This window comes from Triturus cristatus, chromosome 11 (genome assembly GCF_964204655.1).
Source record: "Triturus cristatus chromosome 11, aTriCri1.1, whole genome shotgun sequence".
NCBI lineage: Eukaryota > Metazoa > Chordata > Amphibia > Caudata > Salamandridae > Triturus > Triturus cristatus.
In genome coordinates this window covers 386363978-386381341 of record NC_140594.1, presented here as the reverse complement: position 1 = coordinate 386381341, position 17364 = coordinate 386363978, and the positions used below count along the sequence as shown (strand labels likewise).

At 46.7% G+C, this 17364-nt stretch overlaps 1 protein-coding gene across 1 annotated transcript in view; it reads right to left on the bottom strand.

The window, feature by feature from the left end:
• LOC146784238 (uncharacterized) overlaps window positions 1-17364 on the bottom strand; it is a 100794-nt gene that overhangs the window by 64908 nt on the left and 18522 nt on the right. The window contains exon 2 of the mRNA XM_085632917.1: window positions 10103-10223. Within this exon, the coding sequence (XP_085489043.1) occupies window positions 10103-10223 (121 nt within the window). The remainder of the gene's footprint in view (window positions 1-10102; window positions 10224-17364) is intronic.

Here is a 17364-nt window from a genome sequence, read left to right as displayed (position 1 = left end):
AATAGGGACCCGCGTTTCCACATCAGGGAAAGGAAGGACACCTTCTGAGATAGCCCCGCTCACCCCCTTGGTAGCTTGTCACGAGCAGCCAGGTTTATCTTCAAGGCAAAAGTGTGTAAAGTATTTGCAACCACACTCACAGCAACCCAATGATGACACCACAAATGGACTCCACACGAGTTTTATAAAAACAAGTTTAAATTTTATATAAAAAGATATACGATAAGACTACGGGATATAAATCCAACATATGAGTATGTGTAATATTCCTCCTGGCTGGTTGTTAGGTCAGCCAGCCCTTGTAAGTTCTGGCGATATTAATGAGCACTTCTAAACGTTCCACTGTAGTCCTAATACAATGTTATGCAGTTCGTAATGCTAGAATCAGGCACTTTGCAATGGAAAAGTAATGCAATGCGTAGCGCAACAATCAGGCACTTTGCAATGTAGAAATAATGCAATGCGTAATACACTAATCAGGTAGTTTGTTATGCAGGAATAATACAATGCGTAATACGCTAATCAGGTAGTTCGTTATGCAGAAACAATGCAATGCGTCATACGACAATCAGGTAGTTTGTTATGCAGAAATAATGCCATGCGTAGTACCCTAATCAGGTAGTTCGTTATAAAGGAATAATGCAATGCGTAATACACTAATCAGGTAGTTCGTTATGCAGAAATGATGCAGTGTGTAATACGACAATCAGGTACTCCGTTATGCAGAAATAAGGTAATGCGTAATACACTCCAGCACTGATCACAGTTCCTTAGGTGGTCTCTCCGCCACTCGTGCTGACTCACAATCAGTCTCTGTCAACAGTTGCCCCCAAGACGGGTATGGTATAACAAAAAGTGCAGCTCCGCACTCCGGCCCTGGTACTGCCACTCCCTTGGCCAGTACGGTAACCCTGGGCTGACAACTACGCTTCGCCCACGTAGTGTACGTAGCGCTGCCTGCTTCGCAGTTTTCGAAGTAGGCGAAGCAGGCAGCGCCTACGCACACAAGGGCGAAGCGTAGCTGCCTGCTGCCCACCACCCGCCTCCCGCCCGCCCTCCTTTATAAAAGATAACATTAATTTATAATAAAGAAAATTAAACACCACTTACCTGAAGCGCGGCGTCTCCGGGGCTCCCTCTTCCTGGTTTCCAACTTTTCTGACAAATGCGCATGCGCGGGCGTCCGCGCATGCGCATTTCTCGCAAGAAATGCGGATGCGCGGGGTTATACTACCTTCGGGGGGTTTGGGGGTTCTTCCCCGAGAAAATTTTGAAAAAATAGAGGGTAAATGGAGCATTTTCAAGCAAATATGAGGAAGCAGGAAAGTTATTAATGCAATACACCCAGCAATGCCCCAGCCTCCTCCTTATGATCCCTATTACCCTCCCATCTCTCTCCTTTGCTTCTCTCCACCTCTCTCAAGGACCGGAAGAGCAGCAGCACTTTAATCAGGTCCTCTGGAATTATGCAACAGGAAGTACCAAATTATGCAGCAGGGTTGACTACATTTTACAGTGTAATGCAGGGTAGTATTTTATTATTATGTCATTTTCTGCACGTGTTAACACTATGGGAAGGGCCATCCACTGTGCAGCAACATATTACTGCATTTTTAGTAACATTTGATCCTTTTTCTGATGGTTTTTGTTAAAATCTTCAATTTAGGCTGTAGATGATGGATTATATAGCTAAGGAATCAAATCCATAATCATGCCTAAAACGCAGCAGCATCGAATAAATCCTGTGGCCCTGGCTATAACACTGATACCCCAAAGTGGGGGGTGTGTTCATTATGTTCCTTCTATTTATATAAGAGTTCTGCCTTTTGCAAGTACCTCAGGAGAATAAGAGGAGGCAGGTAGATTATATGCCAATTGTATTCCAATGCAGAATCACATAATTGCCTTGGCCACTGGTTTAATGGTTTTGTGGCACTGGCTGTTGATGTAGGACTCAGGGTTCTGCCCCTGGCTTAACCACTTTATCACACTTTGTAATCTAGAGCAGATCTTTTGGTGCCTCAGTTCCCACACCTGCCAACATCGGGAGTGCTCAGAAACAACCGTAATGAGGGTTCAATGCACTGGACTCACTAGTCGCTAGTCAAAGGGATGGTCGCCTGCAAGGGCCAGTAGAACATCGTCCCTTTGACTGCTTTTTAATATTGGAAACTTTTTATTTTACAGCAGCGCAATTTATTTACAGGAACATAGTATTCATACAACTTTAGTGACTCCAAAAATGGGTTTAGCACATAGCAAATAACTTATTAGCAGTTGCAAAACCTCTGATTTTACAAACTAGACAGTTAGCGACCGCCACACATTTAGTACATCTGGCCATGATGTCTTGTAGTTTATTAGCCAGCACACATTGAATGTAGAGCTATGCTCATCAACAATATATCAACACATAAGGAAATTGAAACACACTTAGAAAAACAAAGCCCCTGAAGCCTGCACTTACATACAACAAAGAGACCAAATTAGGACTCAGAGGATGTGGCTTTTCAGCCTGAGCTGCCGACTTCGGAGCTGGGGAACCAGGTTCAAGCCTCGGCTCAACATCCTGGGATTCTGGGCAAATCACTTTTATCTCCCCGTCCTACCAATCATGAGTGTGTCCTTGGGTAAGGTAACTGGTGCTAAAGTAAAGCGCGTCAATACCTTCCGGTCGAGTTCGCGCTATATAAACCGGCACAAAAAAACGAAAACACATAAAGCCTCTAAAACTTGCAGGGTACTGAAAGACAAGGGGATCTTTTGAACCTTGCACGTGTCAAAACACGAAAACACGGCGGTTGAAGCCTACACCGCCCCCGAAAAAACAGAAAGAAACCAGGTCTCTGAAATCTACCCACACCTATAATCAAGGCCACTGGAAATATGCGATGTTACGACCACAATGTTTGCTGCATACTTATGGATTTGCCAAATAATCAGTCATCTGCTGATGTTATAAAAAAAATTCGATCTCAAACGGAAAATAAAGCTACTAGCATTTGTCTGCCACACAATGGAAGGTCTTTGCCAGAGGCTGACTGGCCAACTTTCTCTTGCTTATTGCTGTATTTTGGTGTTGGACTGGATGCAATGTGGTCATATCTCTGCCCAGATACTGTTGACGGGTAAAATGGCTAAATAATGAGGTTACTATCAAAAAAAGCGCCACATTGTTTACTTGTTTTTTACACATTTAGTCAACCATGCTGCATAATTTGGCTGTTCCCTGCCACATAACTCCAGCGCTCCTGGCTACAAGCTGGACATTATGAGAATCTGTGTATGCAGTGTTTTATGGATTTGCCGCATTTGCCACATTATGCATCATCTGCTGAATAAGTTGCAGATCTTACCAGCAATGTTTATAGCGCAAACGGATGAAACGTTACAAACCTCGCAGTAACTTGTGCTGCCGCCCAGTGAAAGGCCCTATGCAAAGGTTCACTGGTCATCTTTCAATTCCTTATTACTTTACTTGAATTCTAATCTGGTACGAATGAGGTGAAACCTTTTCCCAGGCAGTGTTCACATGCAAAATTGACAACATTACGCTGTAATACCACCACACAAATAAACGCCGCATTATGCCACGTTTGCCTTTCCTCGCGGCAGATAATCCCTGTCACATAATTGGGTCCTTTCCTGCCGCATAATTCTAGCGGCCCTGAGACAGAACAAGTAGATTTAAGGCCTCTGAAACCAGCACACCCTAAAACACAGAAAGAAAGAAGGACGCGAAACCTGCACACATACAATTCCAGTCGCGGCTCGTGTCGTGGGGGGGGGGGGGGGTGGGGGGGGTGTCACGCGGGGGTGGGGTTTTTTTTTAAAAAAAAAATATTTTTATTAAGTTTATCAACAACACAGAAAATACACACCACTCGTTTAGTGCAAGGCTTAGCATACAAAAGCTCCGAAGGTATCTCAGCAATGGCAGCACAGGTGTCACATAGAGAAATAAACAGACCAAAGGTATCATACCATCGTTCCCCTCCCCGCCCAGCGCCAGCGGTGGAGCCACTAGTCATGGTCACTGAGGTCAGATTCTGATGCATCAGGTGGGGGCTCACAGATGTTCCCCCTGTACACATTCCAGCCACCCCACACCTGGGACCATTTCTTGGGGCACCCTCTATGAACATATACAGTTTTTTCAGTCACCATTACAAGGTCCATGTCTCGGATCCAATGCGCCAGGGTAGTCACCTGCCCCGATCCCCATCGCTGGGCTATATTACGTTTTGCAAGCATGAGCCCCAATGTCACCCAAAGCTGGGCCACTCTATTGTGGTCCGTCTGCTCCCAGACATTGAGGAGACAGAGCCGAGGTTCCGGCAGCGTGGGGATTTTGGTTACCTGGGAAAGAATACGCAACACCTCTTTCCAATAAAGCGCTATGATAGGGCACTCCCAGAGGTTATGTAGGAAGGTTCCTTCGAGGCCACAGTTCCTGAGACACAGCGGGGACTCCACCCGGTGGAGTTTGAATAGGAGTGTACGGGTATAATATGTGCGGTGCAGAATTTTAAGTTGGACCAGCCTTAACTTGGAAGATATGCCCACCTCCCTGGGGGACGAGAGCGCGGAACGCCAATCCGTCTCATCGAAGTCTCCAAGTTCTGCCTCCCATTTCCCTTTAAGGGTTGAAAAAGGGTCAGGGCGGTTATTTATTATCTTCCGGTACGTTAGAGACGTCGCTCTCTGGAGCAGATGCTCCATGAGGAGCCGGTCCTCCAAGGGCGATGACTCAGGGAGCCGAGTCCCATGTGGAATCGCCGTCCGAAGAGCGTGATGGATTTGTAAATATCGGAAGTGTTCGGTGTCTGCCAAGTCGTACTCTGCCTGCAATTGGGCAAAAGTGATCACCCCTCCCCTCTGCCAGAGGTCTCCAACCCTGGAAATACCAATAAGATCCCACTGGTGGAATTCCTTGGTAGTGCGCAGTACCCCAAGCTGTTAGGGGGTGGGGTTTTTTAAATAAAATCCAAATCCTACCTGAGCAGGTCCGGGTCCGCGCCGCCTCGGGTCCGACGGTTCTGGCGCCTACACTCACCGGAACAGGCAGCCCATCACTGCTGGCAAGACCCTCTCAGCCAATCCTGGTGCTGGAGCAGCACCAGGATTGGCTTAGAGCAGGCTTACGCTCCGCCCGCCTACCCATTAGGAGACCGAGGTTTGAGCCTTGGCTCAACCCTCGCTCTCCTAATGGGCATGCGCCAGCCTTTGGAAACACTAGTGCGCATCACTGGGTACGGTGCAAAAATCGCCCTCCGTCCCCACTCATGCGCACTTGTGTGCTGCTGCCTGTTGCCCCAGACAATGCCTGTCAGTCAACATGACGCCAGACCGCCCACCCCCTTCAGACTCTGAAGCGGGTGGGCGGTCCAACGTCATACTGACTGACAGTTCTCCCTCAGCGTCTCTGAACTTAAGTAAACTGAGAGTTTACTTAAGTTCAGAGACGCCGAGGAAGCTGCGGGCGCGGGGCGCGGGCGGGGGGGCAACGCCCCAATGGACACACCGCCACTGCACAGCATCGCTGAGGCTCACTTTAACTCCGGGTGCACGATAACTAGGCAATCCTTAAGAAGGTCTCAGGCTGCACAAAGCACACGCACACAGCGTCGCTGAGACTCACTTGGATTCCGGGTGTGCATGTTAACCAGCCAATCCTCATGAAGGTCTCAGGCTGCACAAAGCACAAGCACACAGCATTACTGAGACTCACTTGGATTCCGGTGCACACGATAACAGGACGATCATCACAAAGGGCTCAGGCTGCATAAAGCACACGCACACAGCGTCGCTGGGACTCAATTGGACTCCAGGTGCCCACGATCACAGGGCACTCCTTACGAGGGTCTAAGGCTGCAAAAAGCACACACAGCGTCACTGAGACTCTCCTGGAAACCTTTATGTTCCTGAGTTTCCGCACCAGGGAGCCAGCTCACCTCAGGCCCTTGGGGATAAGTTACTTCAGGACACAGCACAGCAAAGTTCTTAGAAGCAGGGGGACACAGCACACAGCAAAGTCCCTTTAGCCTTTCCTTGGTTAAAACAGCAAACTGCAGGCCAGCCCAAGCACACACACCAAGGGTCAGTCCTTACCTTCAGTCTCTTCAGTTGTTTCTTCCTTGACAAAGGTTCCTCTTGACCACGAAGTAGCTCCAGTCTTGTTCAATCTTGATCAAGCTATTCTCCAAAGTTCAGGGGTTTCAGCTCTCACCCCTCAATGGCTTTGAAGTCTTGGTGTTCAAGGGGGCACTGACCCCTGTTCACACCAATTCTGGGTGCCTCCCTGCCAGTGACACCTTCTTCCTTTGATTAGTGTGGGTCTGGATTCTCAATCACTCAGCAGGAGATGTGACAACTGTTTTATGGCAGCAACCCAGGCCTCTTCACCTCTAGGGGCTACTCCCCCCCCCTACACTCCAGAAGCAGGTCAGCCTGTTGCTGTCTCACCTCCTCCTTTGGGTCAATACATTCCCCAGATCCTATTGCTTTCAAATTCAGACAGTCAATCCACAACCAGGCAGAGACACACAGAAATATTGGAGCACAACAACCCAGCCACTTCTAAAAGAGTGGCTTCTGAACATATAATGCAAAAACTACCTTCATAAAAAGATGTATTATTACATTGTGAGTTCAGGCACGCTAAACTTCACCTCTCCATCTTAAGCCTTTGGGAAAATAGGCTGGAAAACATATTACACAGCCTCCCCATTCTATCCTATGGCCAGATGACCTTTCCACAGTGAAAACCGAAATGGAGATTATTTCACTGTCAGGACATGGTACACACCTTAGTACATGTCCTACCTTTCACATGTACTGCACCCTGCCCAGGGGGTACCTTGGACCTACCAAAGGGGTGTCTGATGTGCATAGGGAGGGAAGGGTAAGGTCTGGCAAGTGGATACACTTGTCAGAACAACATGGCAGTTTAATAACTGCATGCAGGCACTGCAATGGCAGACCTGAGTTTCCTTTTTAAGACTACTGGTGTGGGTGGCACAATTAATGCTGCAGGCCCACTAGTAGGATTTGCATTACTAGCCCTGGCACACATAGTGCACTTTACTAGGGACTTTACTAGTAGGGCAAAGATACCAATCATGGACAACCAAATTACCATTATACTTTATACAGGGAGCACTTGCACTTTGACACTGATCAGCAGTGGCAAAGCGCCCAAAACATCTAAGTTGGCAACACCATGTCAGAAAAAAGGTCTAGGTGGAAATCAAAAAGTTTAGGGAACTTTAGCCAAAAAGGGCCAAGTCCTACAGGGATGTTGTAGTTAGCTGAACATTTTAGTTAAAACATACTGTTTTAAATAAAAAGATGACTGAAATTCACCAGATATAGTTATTTCAAGTAGCATTTTTTTTATTAGCACCGCAGATCTGTTGTAATTGGCTCTGCGATTCCGCTGCACCAATAAAACAAATACATCTGTCTCCCGCCATTCTTTTAATAAACCCCCTGGGGTGGGCCAGGGCCTGGGCATGTCGGTGCATTGTTTTTTAGGGTGAAAGGGGCCTTGCCGCCCCCTTCCCTGAGGCATCATGAAGCCCCTAGTGACTCCATTTTCCAGGGCCAGTGTTTTGATAATGGGGAGAAGGGTGCGTGGCCCCCCTCCCCAAGCATCAAAGGTCCCGGGGATCCCATCCCCCAGGGCCAGTATTTTTTTAATGAGGACAGAGGCGTGCAACCCCTCTCCCCAAGTCATGGTATGGCCCTGTGGAACCCATCCCCGGGCTGGCGCAGGGATGTGAACTGAGGACCCTCGTCTCCCAGGATACCATATTTTCCTTGCTAGAGAGTGTGGGCAGGGATGTCTTCTTGTTCTCCCCACTGGGTGGCTGCTCCTGCCGGGCTCCCACCCGGCAGGATCAGCCTTCCACTCCGGCAGAAGTGGAAGGCTGCTCCTGCCGGGTGGGAGCACAAAAGTTGCTTCCTGCATGCGCTCTTGGGCAGGAAAACAGAATTGCTACTACCCAGCAGGAGTAGAAAGAAATGCTGCTTCCACCAGGTGGGAGCCATGATGGTTCTTACTAGCACCCAAGATGGGCACTCGCAGGGGAGCTGGTGGAGCTGTGGGGTCCTTCGGGCTCCCCCTGTGTCCTGCAACACAAAAAATGATGTAGAGTGCTCCGCGTGGGTACTGAAGCACCCCAGTAATTTTTTTTTTTTTTTAAAGATATTGTTGCTGGCTACTGCGTGACCCTATGGAATGGGGCTGCTTGAAGGGAGACAGTGGGGTTGTGGAGTGCCCTGTGCAGCCCCAACTAAAATTAAAGATGTGTGTCCCAGGTGTGCCTGGTATACCCACACAAAAAAAGGAACAATAAGGAAGCAAGGAGCGCCCCATATTGCCCTTCATGTGCTGTTACATATATGTTGCTGCTCGTAGTGCCCTAAATCTGGGCTGGGGCACAAACAGCATGTTTTTTGGTATTGTGGGAAGGCTGCAGGGAGTGCAGCAGCCCCCGACAAATCCCTACAAAAAAGGTAACCTTACGTTTCCTGCGGTCCATAGAAGAAGACTCCAGGAAAAGTAATTGTTGTTTATAAGCTTTCTCAGAGCTGGAACTTTTGATTTTCAGCTTGGGGACGTAGGGACCGGTTAGTTTTGTGGCTGTATTACGTGACCTTAGGAGTGTAAATAAAGAAGACTAACACGTTTACCCTTTTTCTACTATTAATGCTTTATTTAAGTATGTATGTTATTACAAAACCAATACACTTACCATTTGTATATTGCAAGTAATTCACATAAAAAAATAAGATATTCACTGAAAAAACCAGAAGTTTAAAATGATAGCTATTAAAATACAGAACCTTAGAACTTCACTGAAAAACAACAAAGTCTAAAGGAAAGTTATAGTCAGGTGAAAATGTCAGTTAAAACATACATTTTTAAACTAACAAAACCACTGAAATCCCCAATTATTGTTATATCAAATAGCTCTAACTTGTGCCCTAATGTAACTATAACTCGCGCCCCCACTATGCACAGTGTTGTCATCAACTATGTCATTTCAGATGTTGCAGTCAGGTTATTTATCAATAATGTTGTAGAGCATGTCATGAGTGATTTAATAATGTATTTTAATTAGCAGTACATGGCAAGGATGTAAGTTATAGTTACTTAGGACACAATACTTGTCATAACTAAAACTGGTCAATTTCAGTGATTCTGCAGCCAGGCCCTGTGCCAAAACCCCCTGTAGGCTATTAACCCCCTACTCCACACTGCCTTTGGCTCCCATGCGTACGGCTGACTATCCCATTGAATATAAAGGTTTATGTAAGGCAGACCTATTAGCTTTTTCTAAGGGTCAGTTGACTTCACCAATAACTATAATCAAATGTGTATTTTATAAATTGACACATTGCAATGCTTAGTAATGATGATTAGATTTTCAATAAAGCATTATTTAAAATAAAACATTAAATATGTCTTAGACTTTTTTAATGAAAAATTCAAGCCACCCCAACATCCAAGCGGCCCCTGGGAGCTGGCAATTTTTTTTTATAAAGCTTGTACCCCTGTGCCCACCTGGCGCACCTACAGCATCTAGATTTTATGTCAAGAGAGGAGGCTAGCATTATGCATTAAACTTTTATTTCCCACTTCTGAGCAGCACCATTAAAAGCTCATGGAATCCAAAAACATCATAATCCAAAAGAATCCTCATGTCCATAAATAACAAGTGACCACCATCTTCTTCCTCTTTTGTTTGCTGCTTCTGAGCAGATAAGTATTGATCTTTTAATATAAATGTTTTAAGTGAGAATATGAGTTTATAGTAAGTATGACTGTGAGGAAGTTTATTAAGAAACACAATTTATGGGTGTATGTTTGATTAGTTATTAATGTATTTAAATGTTTAAAAGTCATATTTTAAAGTACAAAAGAAAGTTAATATGAGTTAATAGCAGATTGGAATTTATTCAGAGAGTTAAATTTGAATGGCGAGTTTTGCTATTTAAGATAACATTTTTCCCTAATAACGAGTGCGCGCGATTTAAGATTTAAGAAATCGTTACTTTAGGAAGTGTATATTCAAAATAGACTGCTCGCGCTTACCGTGATCTCATCCTGGACAGGGAACTGTAGCGCGAGCAGTCTCGAGGCTCCCAGGTGTTGAAAAGAGTAAGGAGAGCGAGCTTTGTGACGCACGTGAAGCGAGCTCTCCCATTGGCCAACACTGGGGCAGATTTATAGAGGAATTAGAGCTTGCTTTGAGCAATAGCTGTGTTTTAAGAGGTCGGTCACTCTGTGAGGCTCGTTTCCCAGGCAAAGAAGCTTTGTTTGTGCCTCTTGCCTGGGGAGACGGCAATTAGAGGTTAGGAGAGCGTTTTTTGGTTGAAAAATAAGCAAATTAAATTAAATAAAATAAGCAAAATAAATAAAACAAGAGATTTTAGCATTAGGAAAAGGTGTTTTGTCACGATTTAAAAGAAAATTTCAAAAGAATAAATAAGATGTAAAATAGTAATGAGGAGCAAGGGAAGATAATAAGGGATATAATAAGTAAAGAAGTAAAGAAGACTATTCAGGAGAATGTTAAACAAGCTTTAGGTAAGAGAAAAACAAATGAGGAAGAGGAGTATTTTTCAGTCTTAGAAGAAGGAAATGAAAGAGGTCCTGGTGGTAAATGTTTATCGAAAAAGAAACATTTAATTGAAAAAAAGGGTCAGAGTGGAGTCCCAAGCGGCTCGAAATGGAGAGGTATCTGACGCGATACAGAGGACACTGGAAAAAGAGGGAGAGCATCAGGAGATGCTTTAAACATAAGTGATGATGATTTAGATCATGGTTACTCATAGTACGGCCCGCGGGCCGCCAGCGGCCCGGCAAGCCTTCCTTGGCGGCCCACGGACCTTGCAGACATCCTACCTGTGTTTAAAAAATAAAAAAAATAGTGTTAGCAAACACTGCCGGTTGCAGCAGCCCGGACTCTGAGACTCTGCTCTGTGGGGGCCGGGGAATTCCAGTGATTGTCAAAGTGGAGATGCAGGGGCCTAAGAGGTGAAATACAACAAAGCTTTATTAACATGTAAATGGTCTTTTAAAGACCTGTAAAGTACTCGGTGCGGCTGTGTGTGCGTGCTGGGAAGCTGTCTCAGCCGGGGCTGACACACACACAGGGTGAGGTGACGGAGGGAGTGAGAGGGAGAGAGAGGGAGGGAGAGGGAGACAGAGGGAGACAGAGGTTGACAGAGAGAGGGAGACAGAGGCGCAGTCTGGGGAGACAGAGTCAGAGGGAGGGTGGCAGAGGGAGGGAGAGGAAGGGAGGCAGAGAGAGACGCAGAGAGAGAGGGAGACGGAGGGAGGGAGACGGAGGGTGACAGAGGGAGGGAGAGGGAGACAGAGGGAGGGAGAGAGACAGGGAGAGATAGAGGGAGGGAGACAGAGGGAGGGAGAGAGACAGGGAGAGATAGAGGGAGGGAGACAGAGGGAGGGAGACAGAGGGAGGGAGACGGAGGGAGGGAGATGGAGGGAGAGAGGGAGACAGAGGGAGGGAGGGAGACAGAGGGAGGGAGAGAGACAGGGAGAGATAGAGGGAGGGAGACAGACGGAGGGAGACAGAGGGAGGGAGACGGAGGGAGAGAGGGAGACAGAGGGAGGGAGGGAGAGAGACAGGGAGGGAGACAGAGGGAGGGAGGGAGACAGAGGGAGGGTGACAGAGGGAGGGAGGGATACAGAGGGAGGGAGGGAGAGAGACAGGGAGGGAGACAGAGGGAGAGAGGGAGACAGAGGGAGGGATGGAGGGAGACAGAGAGAGGGAGGGAGACAGGGAGGGAGGCAGAGGGAGGGAGGGAGACAGAGGGAGGGAGAGAGACTGAGGGAGGGAGAGAGACAGGGAGGGAGACAGAGGGAGGGAGACAGAGGGAGGGAGAGAGAGACAGGGAGAGAGGGAGACAGAGGGAGGGAGAGAGACAGGGAGGGAGACAGAGGGAGGGAGAGAGACAGGGAGAGAGGGACAGAGGGAGACAGAGGGAGGGAGGGAGAGAGAGAGGGAGGGAGACAGAGAGGGAGGGAGGGAGACAGAGAGAGAGGGAGGGAGCCAGAGAGAGAGAGAGGGAGGGAGCCAGAGAGAGAGGGAGGGAGGGAGACAGAGAGAGAGGGAGGGAGACAGAGAGAGAGAGCGGGAGGGAGGGAGACAGAGAGAGAGGGAGGGAGGGAGACAGAGGGCGACAGAGGGAGGGCGACAGAGGGAGGGCGACAGAGGGAGGGCGACAGAGGGAGGGAGACAGAGGGGGAGACAGAGGGGGAGACAGAGGGGGAGGGAGACAGAGGGAGGAGGGCGACGGAGGGAGGAGGGCGACGGAGGGAGAGAGACAGGGGGAGAGAGAGACAGGGGGAGAGAGAGACAGGGAGAGAGAGAGAGACAGGGAGGGAGAGACAGGGAGGGAGAGGGAGGGAGAGAGGGAGGGAGAGGGGGAGGGAGAGGGGGAGGGGGAGGGGAGGGAGGGGGAGGGAGGGGGAGAGGGAGAGAGAGACAGAGATGTGTGTATGCCGGGTCTGGTGGCTCAGTGGACAAAGGCGTCTGCTGCAGGGACCTATGTTCAACCTCATGGTCACAATTCTTTTTTGCTTTAGCCCCCACCCTCCCCCTCTGACCCCGCCCCCACCGGTGCGGCCCTCGGCCACAAACCACACTGTAAATTTGGCCCCCAAGAGAAAGTTTGTGAGTACCCGTGATTTAGATGAATATGTTTTGGACCTTGAGTATAAGGATGGTCTAGGAAAGATCGTTAAAACAGTGTCAAGATAAGGTGCTTGACATTTGGGGGCCATTGGCAATTTTTTGATGCAATTGAGGAGGCTTACCTAAAGAATGTAGACCTTGATCCTTGCATTACTGCGTGGTTGATGCCAAAGGGCAGTCTGCTTTTTAGGCAATGCAAATGCAGCCTTATTATCTGAAAGAAGGAAGACTATCCTGATGAGGATTAACCCAAAATTGGGTGATCTAGCTAATAAACAGGCCAGTGAAGAGGCACTTGGACTTTTATTTGGAGAAGGAATGGTAAAATCTTTGTCTAAGTATGTGCGTACTTTCACCAGCTCGGACAAGGCTTATTATTCCATGCGCAGGGTTTTCAGCAATAGTGGTTTTTATGGTCAGGCCAGTAGAAGAGGGCAAGCTACCGACAGAGCTAATTTCAGAGCCCATTATTAGAACCATGGAAGTGGTTATGCAAGAGGACAAGGAAGTTACAACTTCTTCCCACAAAGGGGCAGAAGCCGAGCTTGTGGCATCAGAGGAAGAGGGCAAAGTCAGAGCCAAAATCAGAACCAGGGTGAGTATGAGGACTGGTACTCTTTCTATCCCAAAAGAAGGTGTAGGAGGAAGATTGAAGTAATTCAAAGAGAAATGGAGGGAGGTAACCAAAGATGCTTGGGTTCTAGAAACTGTAGGAGGTTTTCGAGTAGAATTCAATACAGAACCTTGTCAGGTAAAAGAACCACCCAAGCTGATTTTTCAAGAAGAGTTATTATTAATAGTAGAAAACGAGGTGCGTATGGTATTAGAAAAGGACGCAATTTTGCGGGAGAGGGAGGAAGAGAAAGGATTTTTAAGTACTCTGTTCCTTGTAGAAGAGAAGGACAAGGGATGGAGACTGGTTGTAAATAAAAGCAATTTAATTCAGTTTGTGACTTATCGACATTTCAAAATGGAAGGAACTCACCATTTGAGAGATTTTCTTCAAGAAGGAGATTGGATGGTTAAAATGAATCTGAAGAATGTGTATTTCACAATTCCAATAGCGGGACAAAGTCAGAAATACCTTCAGTTCAGATGGAAAGGAGAATTATTTCAGTTTCAGAGTCTTCCATTTGGTCTTTCCTCTGCCCCTTGGTGTTTCACCAAGGTTATAAGGTCAGTGGTAGGTTTCTTCAGGGAAAGAGATATCAGGAAGATTATTTATCTAGACAATATTTTGATTATGAATCAAGATTTAGTAATTTTAAAGGAACATTTGAATTTTGTAAAGAGCACTTTGGAAAGTTTAGGTTTTTTATTAAATATAGAGAAGTCAGTTTTGGAACCGGTAAGGAAGGTGGAGTTTCTGGGTTTTGTGGTGGACACGGTTGCGTGTCAATTGCGTGTCAATTGTGTCTTCCCGAGAAGAAAGTGAGGAAGATAAAGCAAGAAATTCAGAAGGTTATAAACAGAGAAATAGTAACTTTGAGAGAATTGGCAAGGGTGATTGGTCTACTGTCTTTGTCAATACAGGTAATTTATCCTGGTCCATTACATTACAGGGCTTTACAGCGTTTGAAAAAGACGGGACTGCCCAAAGGTTTATGGTATGGAGACTTGGTGGATGTATCTTTGGATGCAAAGGAGGAATTGATTTGGTGGAGAGAGAACATGGACGCATGGAATGACTGGGCTATTTTTGGTGTTTCCCCAGAATTTGTAATAGAGATGGATGCGAGCAAACTTGGATGGGGCGCATCTGGTCTGGAAAAAGAACCTGGGGGGGTGTGGTCCCTGTGGGAGAAGGAGAGTCATATAAATTGTCTGGAGATGAGAGCAGGTTTGTTTGCTTTGAAGAGTTTCTAGAGAGGCTTAGTAGGCAGGTCGGTGCTGCTCAGGATGGACAATGTGTCTGCAGTGGCTTACATAAACAGGCGGGGGTAATTGGTTAAAGGGTCTGGCGGAGATGGCAAAAGAGATTTGGGAATTTTGCCTGGAGTACAAAAGAGGACTGAAGGCAGAGTATTTACCGGGTGTGAGGAATGTGCTGGCAGATTGAAATTCGAGGAATATGATAGATTACAGCGATTGGAAGCTGAGAGAGGAGGTTTTCATGCAAGTGATGGAGGGAATGGGTCCTCTGGAAGTGGATCTCTTTGCATCAAGGTTAACCCTCCAGTTGGAGGGATATGTGAGTTGGAGACCGGATCCAGGGGCAATGGCAGTGGATGCGTTCCTGCAGGATTGGAGAGGGTTGAAGGGTTATGCCTTTCCCCCATACGATTCAGAGAGTTTTGGTGCAGGTGAGGAGGCAGAGATGCGAAATAGTTTTGGTAACTGCTTGGTTCCCATCTGTGATGGAGGTAGCAGTGACAGAACCACTTTTTATTTGGGCTTTCAGAGCTCTTTTGAGGAATGTGGAAGGAGAGGAACACCCATTGGTGGAGTCGGGTTCTCTCAACCTTCTAGTCTGGAAGATATCAGGGGTTCGAGGTCATTCTCGGATCTTTCTGGAATGGCTGCAGAATTATTGTTGAAGTTCTGGGCACCAGGGATAAGAAAGAGATATAGAGGGTTGGAAGGTTTGGCTTTGTTGGTGCATGGAAAGGGGTTTGGATCCCTTGAGGCAATTGACGTACAAGTAGCTAATTTTCTTGCAGGTTTGTTTGAGAAAGGAATGTCATATGGAACTATGAACTGTTATAGGTCGGCGATTTCTGGGGGCCATTCCTTGAGTCATGGTGTGCCTATTGGAAGGAGTCCTTTGGTTTGTAGAGTTATGAAAGGCATCCGGATTAAGAGTCTTCCGGAATCTAGGCATAGATCTTTATGGGATGTCGATTTGGTTCTGAAGTTGTTTGTGAATTGGCTAAGTAATACGTTCTTGGAGTCTAGGGAATTGTCTTGGAAGTTAGCTACATTATTGTGTCTTATTTCTTTCAGGAGGGTTTCGTATGTCAAGGCTTTGGAGGTTTCTCATAGGTTTTATCAACCTAATGGTGTTCTTGTTGAGTTATGTAGGAGGACTAAGACTATGTCCTGCTCTGTTTTTTATCCAGTTTTTGATGAATGCCCTGGTCTGTGTGTGGTTCGTTGTTTAAAGGAGTATGGAAGCAGAATGTAGGATAAAAGGGGAGCTGGAGTTGATCAGGTTTTGATCTCATATGTAAAACCATACAAGGCACTTTTTAGTGCGACGATTGCTAGATAGATTAAATGTGCCATGAAGGAAGGTGGTGTTGATGTGTCTGTGTTCACAGCACATTCTGCACGTGGAGCTATGGCAACTAAGGTGAGTATGTTAGGTGGAAGTCTAGAGGATATTATGAAAGCTGCGGACTGGTCTTCTGTCTCTACATTCAGAAGATTTGATTTTAAATCAGTTGAACATGTTTCTAAATGCGTTTTAGGGAAGCTTTAAACATGCATAATGCAAGCCTCCTGTCTTGACATAAAATTGTGATTCTACTAGGTTTACTGTTTATAGAATCGGAATTTTATTAAAGACAAGGGGCTAGCATTATCCCTTCCACCCTCCCCATGGGTGTGGTGTAATTCAAACTTGTTTAAGGTTTGGTTTAGAGTTGTATTTTGCAAGCATTTAAAGTTGTTATTTTTGCTGAATTTGTTTTTAGGTCTCGCCTGACCCAGCGCATGCGCTGGTGTGGCGAGACTTATTGAGAGGGCTCCAAAAAGTGCTACCAGGCCAGCCTAGAGCTACAGTGCATGTGCGCGGGCGCACGCGCCGCGATTACTTTCACTTTTACGGCCGCACTTGATGTTTGATTGCGATCCCGATCACTTAGGTCTCGCTTTTGGGACCTTATAAGTATTTAGTTATGCAACTGTTGCATGGATAAACACTTATAATGTCCCAAAGGCGAGACCTATTGGCTATGCCAATGCTTGTTATATTTTGGTATAGAGAATTAAATATGGTTAATTCAAGAATACATTATGAAGAGGCAAATGAAATGAGGAAGAAGATGGTGGTCACTTGTTATTTATGGAACTGAGGATTCTTTTGGATTGTGATGTTTTTGGATTCCATGAGCTTTTAATGGTGCTGCTCAAAAGTGGAAAATAAAAGTTTAATGCATAATGCTAGCCTCCTTGTCTTTAATAAAATCCTGATTCTATAAACAGTAAACCTATTAGAATCGCAATTGGTGAGGACGGCTTGGGGAACCCCAAGGCCCCATGGCCCCAGCCAGCTCCCTAGCCAGCATCCGTTGTGGTGCCTAGGCTCTGCTTTCACCCAGTCAGGACCAAAGATGTGTTCCCTGTCATGGAGAGTTCAGGTAGGAAATACAAATTATATTCCCTGCCCGCAATCTCCCGGGCAGGGCACATCAGTGTACCGTGCATGTGGTCCCTGGGGCACTGCACCAGTATTGGGCCTCAGGGAAGGGGGACCCAATGCCCATGGCCCCGGGGCCTTAAAAAGGATCATGGATGGGGCCGCGCGTCCCCCTCCCCCAAAAAAGTAAAATCAGCAACCCCTACAACCTGGCCCTTCCTGGGAGCCTCAGATTTAAAAAGAACAGGAGGCCGTTTTTTTTTTTAAATCAGTGCCACGGATCCTTGCCTCCGATTAAAGAAAAAATATTTGATTTTTGGCCCAAGGCGGGGC